Below are 12,496 nucleotides of genomic sequence, written 5' to 3'. Positions count from 1 at the left end.
TACCCGAGCAAACACCAGATAAAGGGTGAACACTTAGGGCAAAGTAGAAACAGGTGTCATAGCAAATCAGCGCGAGCGCTGATTGCAATGACAAACAGGTGCATGAAGAGAGAGAGGTCAGCGGGACAGACAAAGAGTAATATAATAAGCTAATAAGGTGTGTGTGTGTGTGTGTGTGTGTGTGTAAATGAGTGAGAGCGTGCGAGAGCGAAAACGGAAGAAAAACCTGACTCATGACAGCTTCATGACACACTGTATGAAAGGTAATATTCGAAAAGGCATAACAGGGGCACTTTAACTATAATCTATGACTATTAAATTAACTACAAAATATATAATATTGTGTCAAGACTCCCATATATTTAAAAGCACATAAATTAATAGCCTACAGATGTCCTATTAAACCATATTGGGGAAAATTTGTTTGCTGTGATTATTGTTAATAAATTATATTATTTATTCAACATTGGTGTCCTTTATCACATCTCAAGTGGATTAATTGTCTGCACATCACCTCTCTCCAGCATCATCTGTTGTAAAATCACTCTGACACACAACCTTTAGTGCTAATGACTAGCACTAATCTGGACGCAGTTTTCACATGATCATTGATGATGTTTTTAGGGGGCATTTACTTAATAAGAGGGCAACAAAAATGAAACCGAATTCAAAGATCTCAAGCTATCACAGCCCCGTTTGTAGGGATGCTAAACACACAAATATTTTAAAATGAAAATGCTATTTCAAAGATAGCTGTTGCTAAAAAGTTTAATTTCTTCCATAATTGACTGCTATCCTTTTAAACTAATTGTACATGATGGCAAAAGTCATTTACATTTAAAAATATTAATCATAAAAATTTACCTAAAATTTAATTTATCTAAATAAATGAACGATGTAACAAATTTATATTACTTTGTTAAATCACTCAAAAACAAATACATTGTGTTTTTTTAAGTAATTTTAGGCATCATAATATAATATAAAGATTTTTATGCACAAACACATAAAAATCTGCTATAACTAACAAGTCTAACTAATGCCAATATGCACTCTTGAAAAGGTTCAAAAGCTCGTAGAGGGTTAAACATTTCATATAATCTGATAATCCATCGCCATCGCTTTAAATTACAGCTATAAAATGGCAAAATGGCAGAAACAGTTAAATATTAATTATCGGTCAGTAGCAATCAATCAATCAGTCAAGACAGATAGATACATATAAGCTGCCAATATATATCGTCCATCTCTAGACTAACTAACTTTTCTGAGAGTGTTTTCTCTCAATGTCAGGACACTAATGAAACCATAAATATACTAAATCTAACTGTCACTAAACAACTGGTTAGTTGTTGGATAACTAGTCAACATTGCATATCCCTAATGTACTATAAAATGAACCTAGAATGCAAAATCGTCGAAAAGAACATAATGACACCACAGAGATTCCACCAAATGCCATACTTGATTAAGGGTTTCAAAGCTTTGGTATTTGAAACCCACTACTCTTCTTAAAGGGTGACCTTTGCCTTTTGAAAGTGCAGCAAACTGCACGATGCGCCTGACGCTCCAGCACCAAACAGAATGAAAACAAGCCCCCGTCCAACCCACTCAGCTTAATTGCTCTGCGACTGCAGAGAAGCAGGGTATCAATCATATTTCCATTCAATTCGCCAGCCAGCAGTTTTAGAGGAGGTTATGGACCTCTTTTAAACCAATGAAAAACAGGCAGGAAGATACAATCTTGGAGGACCTGTGAAGGAGACACTGCTGGCAGCTCTACGGTCAGGAGAATGTTGCACAACACCATAAATGCTCATGTTTTTGTGGAACAAGGCTTATGTAACCTGGCACAGGTGCTTTTTTTTTGTTTTTTGTTTGTTTGTGATGGATGGATGAAAGCTTGTTGACGAGATGAGTAATCCAAGAAATCCCACATATGCTTTTAACCTATAATAAATAATTTAAACAAATTAATTACCTAACATGCCAATGAATTAATCAAATACACCAATTCAGTTCATACTGGGCATGTTCTCAAATTCTGGGTCTGTTTGCACGTGCAGACGGACATCATTAGCACATTTGTAGTACACATGGTCCCCTTTGAGATGAAGCATCCTGATCTCTGAACAGTGGAAAAAAAGACAAGACAATCTGGTCTTCAACTCTCTCTTATCCACTCCTGACCTCCCAAGAGGCACATTAAGGGAAAACTGCAAAACGAGAGCAAACCTTAAAACAAATCCTAATTAATATTTGGGCCTGAAAACATTATTCAACCACCACTGGCATTCATACGGATGCCAGTGGTGGTTTATAAGTAATGACTTGTAAATCCTTGAGGACCTTCTCTCTCGCTCTCTCTTCTCGGGCCACTGATGTCGGCCTTGTTTGTCCCAGTGCAGTTCTAAATTTGTCCATAGACTGTCGAAGCAGAGGCTAGCTCATTCAGCCATCAGAGGGGTGCCACACTCGCTTCTCTTAAGTGTCAGGTCTGATCACAATTGGAGATGAAGACACAGTCCTAGAGGCTTATGGGAAGCCATGAGCTGGATTTATTTATTGATCAAATATTCCTCACTGTGTTTTGTGGTTTCAGCTGCGAGCTATTACTCAGAAAATGAAATTCTATTACAGGCAATAGGCGAACAGCAGGGGTTTAAAACGTTGCAAGGATCTGATGGTATTCTGAGCACTTCAAAGCATGCAAAGGACAAGTAACGTACTCTACATACTTTGCTTGGCAAATGCATACTTAACGTGTTCTTGTGTTACTGATCAAAAACAAGTTTTAAAGCTACTTGAAGACAAGCCTGCAACCTTTAGCCAAAAAAGTGTAACGTCTAATGTTAATGTTTCCTCTTTGGAAGTTCGCAGGGAAGGAGACCAAAGGGCGTTTTGTTTGAATGGATGTTTATGGAGGATAGGCTTCACTGAGCAGAATAAACTGCTTTTTAGAGGAAACAGCTTATCATTTAACGTATTGACAGCCTATTGGCTAATCTTCAACTTGTTTTACACTAAATAATATTTTTTGAGTGTCGCATGACTCTGACTGAAACTCAATGACATCAAGGCTATAATGTAGTAGTAGTATGCTTTATTGTTCTTGAAAAGAAAATTGCTATGGACTATATGTTGCTGCAAAGAAACCAGCACAGACACCTAAGTATAAAATCATTTTTATACAGATTTAATTTATACCTTGGGACTCTGTGTCTTCTACTGGAGGGAAACAGTTCATACTGTGAATTCAAGAAATGAGTCAGATCACCAAGAATCCTGTCTGATTGAGAATGTATTCCTCATATACGCTATCATCAATGCTGTCAATACCATGTACATCAACTTACATTTAAGCTGTACTGACAGGTCACGAAACCAAATGTAAGTTGAAGCATGGGGAAATTAACAAGAACAGTTTAATATTTAATATCAGCCAAAACAAATGTATGTAAAATTGACGTAAAAACCAAACAAACTTAGTAACACCATTTGTTATCATTAATTAACTACATGAGTTAACGTGAACTAACTAACTAATGAAAAACCTTCAGCATTATTACCTTAAGCATTTACTAATCTTAGTTGATGTTAATTTCAAAATTTGCAAATACGTAATTCAAATCAAAAGCTCTATCTGATAATATTATTTAATTCAAAACTATAAAATACTGTAACAAATGTGTTGCTCATTGTTAGTTAATGTTAGTTAATGCATAAAACATGAACTAATGGGACCGTATTGTAAAGTTTTACCAGAAACCAATTACCAATATGGCACCAACATACCTCATCATAGAAACATATTTGATTAATATGATTCATTAAGCAGCATTTTATGAAATCAGTATGATTAAAATTCTAAATAGCCTAACCGTTCTATTAATAAATATATAATTTATCTTATGTTTTACATTTTACATATGTTTACTTACATTTTTAGACAGCACACAATAGACACTGGATTTGAGCCTGAAATAAATCTAAATCTGATTATAGCTCTACAAAAGAAAGTCTGGATGTGATCGGAGTGGGAGAGGGAAGGGTGAACGGGCTACAGCGATCATCTGAAGTGCAGCTGCTGTCAGTGTGTGCCTGAAGAGGAACCATACACTAATGCCATGCCAAGGGCCCCCCTGACCACACTGACCAAGATGAAAAACAGCATCCTTTCATCTAGACAAAACCTGGCCACAGATACATCGTCTGCTCTCATGGAAACAATACACTGACACATCTAATTGTTTTCCTTAATTGCTGGGTCAGTGTTGTCATGAACAGACATCAGAGGATGATTCGATCCGGATGCTGATCAAACACTGATAATAAAGATTTTATGAGAGGACAGCGGTTGAAGAGATAATTCAACCAAAAGTAATTTGTACCATACACAAATGTTGCAAGCATTTTTGGATAAACAAAAACAAATTGGGCTGTCAAGCTCCAGAAATAACATAAATAGGTTCATAAATCCATTCTCAATCCAGAAATATCCACAAGCTAGATTATCATCCCATATTATAATATGGTTTATGATCATATCTGTGTACATTACTTAAAAAAATATAACTGAATGTTTAAATGTCTTTTCAGGGCAACACCTCGTATTCTCCAAAGTATTCAGCCCTAAATGTTCAAAAAGAAACCTAAAAGACACACAAAAAGGGAAACTCCTGCCATCACAGATGAGTGAATGCCATATACAGTATGATGCTACAACAAGCAAATTCTTCTTTCTGCAACAGATATTTCCTCCACCATTGATTTTATCATGACACAGCTGTGTGGTGTAGTGTGCCATTTGTTTCATTACCACAGGCACTCCCTTGGGCTCTGTGTGTGTGTGTGTGTGTGTGTCGCACGTCTTTTGTGTGTGGGAACGCATGTACAGTATGTGTCTGTTTTGTGTAGATTAGTGTATCTTCATATGTGTGTGGTTTACAGCTGTGAGAGATGGGGGTTAAATGAGCTTTAGGAGAGCGTTCCTCTATCCATTAGTGTCTATCAGGACTCCCCAGGGTCTCAGAGGGCCTGCTCACCACAGGAGGAGGAAACAACCTCCATTTTAGCCTCACATTTGCCACACATCCCCATTTATCAGCGCACAACAACTAAACCAGACTGTTAGATAACATCACCGATAACATCACCGAAGGTTTAAAATCAACCAAAATAGAAGGGGTATTCCTGTTCAACTTGATTTTGCATTTAGAGAGAGATAATTAACAAGTAATATAATTGTTTTAATATAATTGTTTTATATGACTTATATTATTTATATTAATATTTCCATTTTGCATTTCGGATTGTTCTGAGTCACGGAAATGAAACTGCAAAAACTGCAAACTGTAAGTAATAATAAGCACTAACCATAAAAATGTGAATTTAGAATAGCAAAATACATTAAAAAAAAAAAACTCTAATAAAATTCATTAAAATGATATATTAAATTAATATTATTTAATTAATTGTTAATGCTAAAGTATGTGCACCCAAGCAAGCTCTATAATATTTTGGCAGAAATTAATGTCACTTAGAAGCATAATACCATCATGGGTTATATGGGTAAAATTTATAAAATGAAATAAAATTACAGCCTATAATACATGCACTGTAAAATCTGGGTGCTAAAGCAAAAACTATTGAGGGACACCATATTACAAAATTGGCAAAAAGACCTTCAAGAAAAAAATCAAAGTCAAAGTCTGAGTCACTATTTCTCTATTGATTGGCTCTTATTAAATGATACCCTGCTCTCTTCCCAAGTCAGAAATGTCTCAACACTAGTAGGTTGCCCCCATTATCTGAGCACTGTATTTGTAATGAAGGTTATTTACCGTACCATCACCAACCTCCCCCTATCAATTTTTGCTTCTCTTTTTCTTCTTCTCCTTTCCACACACACAAACACAGCCACCCTCTCCACACACTCTAGAGGGAGCAGAACAAAGGGGATCTCCACTTTTTCTCATAGGACTATTATTAGATCTTCAACCCAGCGACAAAATAATCACACATTCAGCTGAATCACTGAGCTGGCAGTGGAAGCTTCAGTCCTAAAGTATGTGAAGTGATCAAGCCTGCGTTTAGAGCAAAAATTAATTGATATGGCTAAATGGAAGAAGATACATTACTCTGGGATATAAATGAAATAAATGCATATAAACTATTATAACTGTCAAAGGGTTAAATCAATCAATGTAACCTTAAGGTCACTGCCAGGAAAACAGTAAACATACACCAACCTCAGGTGAAATTACAATATTACACTCTCCTGAGGATCAGATATTAGTCAGGGTCAGTAACCTAGAATAAACATCGAGATCTGAGCGTCTTTACAGACCTTGGTGCACTGAGCACTGCAAAAATCTGAATGTGTAAATAGCTCTGTGATTCCCCAGAAAGAGGGTATTTGTGTGTTTGTTTGTGCGAGGGCAAAAAGGATTCGCCACAGCAGGCCGTGGCAGCCTGTTGCTGACATTTGAATTAAATTCAAACACAGAAAAAATAACCTCTTTGTGCGGTGGTCAAAGTTTGTGGAACACAAATGCAGTACAGAACAAAATGAAAAGGTTTATAGATCTGTATAGGCTAGTTTAAATATGAGTTGGTTGGGCTGAGGCATTCAAGTACGTAACCAAATATTAAAGATTCAAGATCCCAAAGGTCAAAGAGTCATATAAAAATCCATATTGACTGACCTCTGATCTGAATATTCTTATAATCGATGTTTGATAGTACACTTATTGTAATGTCTAATAATAAGAACAATTAAGAATATTAATACCAGTGTCAAATGAGATTCAGAAAATTAAAACATAATCAATGTCTAATAATATTCAGAATATTCAGGTTATAATCAATGTCCAATAATACTCAAAATATTCTGAATATAATCCATGTCTAATAATATTCAGAATGCTTCTGTAATCAATGTTCAATAAGTTTCATAATATTCTTTTTATAATCCATGTCTAATTATATTCAGAATGCTTCTGTAATCAATGTTCAACAAGTATCATAATATTCTTATTATAATCCATGTCTAATTATATTCAGAATGCTTCTGTAATCGATGTCCAATAACATTCTGAATATTCAGATTATACTTAAACTTAATGTCTAATATTTTTTAGAATATTCATAAATCTAATAATTCAGATTATAATCCATGCCCAATAACAGAGTATTCTAATTATAATCAAATTCTAATAATTCTCTGAATATTAATTTGATCAATGTCCAATCATATTCAGAATATTCCGTGTCCAAGTCCAATAATATTCTGAGTATTCCAATTAGAATCAATGTCTATTGATATTCAGACTCTTCAAATTATAATCAATGTCTAATATTTATTTGAATATTCATATGAATGTCAAAAAATATGTGTGATGGTTAAAGGGTTAGTTCACCCAGATAGCAAAATTATGTAATTAATAACTTACCCTCATGTTGTTCCATACCCGTAAAACCTCCGTTTATCTTCGGAACACAGTTTAAGATATTTTAGATTTAGTCCGAGAGCTCTCAGTCCCTCCATTGAAGCTGTGTGTACGGTATACTGTCCATGTCCAGAAAGGTAAGAAAAACATCATCAAAGTGTGATGATCCGAGGATCCCCATGTGACATCAGAGGGTCAGTTAGAATGTTTTGAAGCATCGAAAATACATTTTGGTCCAAAAATAGCAAAAACTATGACTTTATTCAGCATTGTCTTCTCTTCCGTGTCTGTTGTGTGAGAGAGTTCAAAACAAAGCAGTCTGGATATCCGGTTTGCGAACGAAACTGAAGATGAACACCGAGCCGAGCCAGATAACGAACAAAAGACTGACTCGTTCATGAGTCAAGAACCAGTTGCATCAGTTTTCGAATCACCAGTAGTTCTTTCGGACAGTTCGATTCAATAAACCGGTTGAAGAAAACGGTTCACCGGTTCTATTGCGCTCGACGTAATGGCGTCATTTGCGATGATTGCCCTTGATTCAAGCCTTCGGTTTACCTGCGCTCATAACACTAGCACAGAATCAGTTCAGAATCAATCACCAAAAGAATCAGTTCGGTTCATGCGCTCTGTGTGTCAGTCTGCTTCACGCTGAATCACACATGCGCAGTATCATCAGCTCCTCGGTTCTTCTTATCTGGCTCGGCTCGGTGTTCATCTTCAGTTCTCTCTTCACAGCAGTTCAGTCAGTGTACTGTTTGAGTGCATGCATTACTCCGGGATATTGGTTTGTTTGAACTCAGAGGGAGTGTCAGCCACATTAAAAAAGTTAACAGCTTAAGTCATTTGTGGATTAATGTGTATTAGAGATGCGAACTGTTTAAAAAGATTCAGTTCGATTTGGTTAACTGAATGATTCGTTCGCGAACCGGATATCCAGACTGCTTTGTTTTGAACTCTCTCACACAACAGACACGGAAGAGAAGACAATGCTGAATAAAGTCGTCGTTTTGCTATTTTTGGACCAAAATTTATTTTCGATGCTTCAAAAAATTCTAACTGACCCTCTGATGTCACATGGACTACTTTGATGATGTTTTTCTTACCTTTCTGGACATGGACAGTATACCGTACACACAGCTTCAATGGAGGGACTGAGAGCTCTCAGACTAAATTTAAAATATCTTAAACTGTGTTCCAAAGATAAACTGAGGTCTTATGGGTTTGAAACATCTCATCTCCCCCGTCATATTCTTCATACAGAACTTTCATGGTCACAAAAAAACAAACAAAAAACGAGTATTTAATTCATTTGTTTGTTCTTAAATTAACATAGAATGGAGTAAAACCTCCTGGGAATGGGGAATTCTGAACCGATTGCAGGTCAAGTCTGTTTACAGAAATGTAGGGAGATAATGAGCGCCCCCTGCCCCCTCGTCTAATGGCATGACCCAAAAATGGCACACACCAGACTAGAGAGAGAGAGAGAGAAAGCGCGCAAATTCTAGAAAAAAAAAAAAGAAATTGACAGTCAGGAAGGATTAGCGTGGTTGCATAACATTTAACGATACCCCCATGGAAGGCAAGAAGAGAAAGGACAAAGGAGGGGCCGAAAAGGCCAGAATGAAGAAGAAGCGGATGCTGGAGGAGAATGCATCAAAGTACTCAAAAATTACGGATTTATTCCGAAATCAGGCATCAACAGGTGAATTGACAGAAAAAACAGTGGCGCCGCTCAAGCATTAACGTACGTTATTGCTAGCCGCCCGTGAACTAGCACAAGCTAGTAAATGTTGGTAGCCTAATAATAATGACTAATTTAATTAGTGGTAGGTAGACAGTGGTGTGTGTATTATATATATTCATACTATAGTGGCGTCGCCAACGCCAATTAATAATCAGTAACACTTTATAATAAAAGTTCAGTTGTAAGTAATTTATAAGTGGTTAGTTTATGATAAACTATATAATTTACAAAGTCTAACCATAGACCACGTGACCAGTAGCAGTGGCTTTCTTAATATATTTAAAATAATTTTGCAAGGGTTATGACATTAGTAGTAAATATTTTTTAGCATTTTTTTTTTTATCACCGAGGGCCGGTGGTTTACGAAATTTCCCGGTAGATTTTTTGGTCCCACTCCGCCCCTGGTTTGAAACAACATGAGGGTAAGTTATTAATTACATAATTTTGCTATCTGGGTAAACTAACCCTTTAAGGCCCTTAAATCTTCTCCGTGAAAACACGTCAAAAAGAAACTATGTGTACCACATATACATAATAGGAACCAAATAGATGCAAACAAAGCTGAAACTAAAATATGGATCGTGAAACTAAAAATAAACCTATAGAATACATCTGAAACAACTTGACTCAGGAAATATGCAGCCATTTGTGCAGCTATTTACCCATTATGTATGAGTATTTCGTGCTCATAAAGATTCTGCTAGGTTTGAATGGGCTATTTATAGCAAGCCAATGACGTTGTTTATCAATCGTAACCCCTTCCCACAGATCTCGCCAAGAATTCGAAACACCGCGATACCATACTGCTTGTTACACACAAGACTGTTCGCTTTGAATCTATATGAAGCTGTAGACAGGTGTGCTACTTGGGGCGATGGCGCACACAGTTGCCCACGTCTTGAGAGAAAAGGTAACTGTCTGCATGTAACATGCATGGAATCAAAAGCAGCCATGCTCAGTTATGTCATCGAGCCCCGTCCAGCGCTTGATACAGGCGACACGGATGTTGTATGCTCGCTCAGATTAGAATCTGATAAACATGCGATCTTGTCAGATGAATACATATAGGTAACAACTGATCAAAAGACAAGATAGCGGTAGCGACAAAATGATTATGACGAAGCGCTACGCAAAAATATGGGGGAACACAGGTGCTCCGTGCTCGTACGGTACCCCATCAGAGTATCGAGGGGGTCGCTGGATAACGGAGGGTGTAGCCTTTTCGGGATAATGAACTACAATGTGGACCGCGAAATCTGCTTGCATTTGTACTAAAATATATATGAAAATGTATTAGCCGTCTTATTTTTTCTTCTGTTTCTGTTATTGCTACCATTGTAATAATATCAATAAACATATGACTACATATTATAATGTGTCAATATAGTAATAATAAAAATAATAAATGTTACTATTAGCATTATGAAAATTACTGTCACACACCTGTAGCTATCAACGTAGAGCAATATAACCAATTTGGAAAAGCTCACATTTTATGGTCTTTGAAGGGACCAGACTAAAACTTTCCGCATGTTCAAATGAAAGAACCATTCTAGAACTGTTTAGTTCCCTCCGCGAATTATAACACTGTGCTTCTCATCTACAAACACACAAATAACTGTGCAGGTTACTTCAGCTACGCGAACACGGGAGCAGGAATTAAGTTTCCTTTTGTCCTTCGCCCTCTTGTTTTTAGTCTCACGCTCTTTAATGTTTACAAACCTACAGTATGATATAAGGACACGCGCATAGTAAGTGATACAAATGCATTGCGAAGGTGCATATACTTAACTATTTACACAGGTGCTGGAGACACAGGTCGAGACATTCCCCTTCCACCTCGTCCTCCGAGATGAGGTCCGAAAAGGGACGCATAGGTAGAGGTACGTCCTCCTGAAGAGGCGGCCTCATCTCCCGCAAAAAGAGCTCCAAGAACCTCTTGAAGGTTTTCTCCTCGTTGGCAGAGCCGGCCATCGCTTCTCATTCCTGAAGAGACTAGAGACAGCTGGAGCCTGGCAAGAAGTCTACACTACTTTGAATCATAGGCTGGAGCGACTCTGTAGTCGCGCGAGTTAGGGAGGGCGCGCGCTCGCGTGCACGGAGAGGGATTCGCGCAAAAGACATGCGTGACGTCACATGGGGCGGGGTATGAAAACCATTTAATCACATATATTTGTGACAGAAATGTACTTTTGACTTTAAAGTGTCTAAACTGATGATGTAACGTATTTTACATACATCATAGAAGGCCTATGTAAACATTTCGCAATTGTGAATAGTGGAAAACCCAGAGCCCACCTGTAGTTTAGTTTCCCACCATGTGGTTACATTATTTTGCAGAGCTAATACTTTAAACATTTTTATGAAGTGAAGTGACATTCAGCCAAGTATGGTGACCCATACTCAGAATTTGTGCTCTGCATTTAACCCATCCGAAGTGCAAACACACAGAGCAGTGAACACACACACACACACTGTGAGCACACACCCGGAGCAGTGGGCAGCCATTTATGCTGCAGCGCCCGGAGTGCAGCGCACTTATACTTTGTATATAAGATACTTATACAAAGTATCTTAACCTAATTTGCAAAGTTATTTAAATGCATTTTGTAATTTTAAAATGTTTCAATTAAAAATTATATTTTATAATTTAATCAATGTACCTTTTCAAATTTAAATGTTATTCAGGCATTTCTGCACGTTCTGTGTCTCTAATGGACAAAAAGAGTATTGTTTGTATTAAGGGGAAAAAACACATAAAAGGGCATGCTAAGGTGCACGTATTTAATACAGTTAGGGTTACCATACGTCCTATTTTTCCCGGAGATATCCTATTTTTTGGACCTTAAAATTAAGTGTAAGAATATCAGTTATTGGTATAAATAATTTCCAGTAGACGTAGGTTCATGATGCGCGCGCTAAGCCAACCTTTTTTTTTTCTTTTGCCACATCTGTGTTTTGTGTGAAAGTATGACGTCGGCCGAGCACAATCCTGTGACGTAACCAGCCCATGCTTCATGTTTAATACTGAAATTGGTTTTGTCAGCATTTTTAAGAGCATGGCCCTCATTTGTTACACCTTCAAGTCAGTTTCAACGTTATCTCGCAGTTCAGATCACCTTTTCCTGCCAAAGCTAAAAACAATCACGGGTAGGCTATTCTTAATGGGCTAATATCAATATATTTAAATTTGTCACTGTGAGAGCTGGTGGGTAGCCCTCGGGAATTTGATGCACATTAGGTTATTATTAAAATCCAATTAGGCTACTAGCCTAGTACTAGTAATCTACTATGAGAC

General features: G+C 37.1%; 1 protein-coding gene across 1 annotated transcript in view; it reads right to left on the bottom strand.

Moving 5' to 3' along the window:
• LOC132132646 (protein phosphatase 1E-like) overlaps positions 1–11,279 on the bottom strand; it is a 48,680-nt gene extending 37,401 nt beyond the window's left edge. The window contains exon 1 of the mRNA XM_059545098.1: positions 10,991–11,279. Coding sequence (XP_059401081.1) covers positions 10,991–11,172 — 182 coding nt within the window. The 5' untranslated portion in view covers positions 11,173–11,279. The remainder of the gene's footprint in view (positions 1–10,990) is intronic.
• Between the last annotated feature and the right edge of the window lie 1,217 nt (positions 11,280–12,496).

This window comes from Carassius carassius, chromosome 49, assembly GCF_963082965.1.
Source record: "Carassius carassius chromosome 49, fCarCar2.1, whole genome shotgun sequence".
Classification (NCBI taxonomy): Eukaryota; Metazoa; Chordata; class Actinopteri; order Cypriniformes; family Cyprinidae; genus Carassius; species Carassius carassius.
Note: the sequence above shows the minus strand (reverse complement) of the source record. Positions and strands in the feature narration are given on the sequence as shown.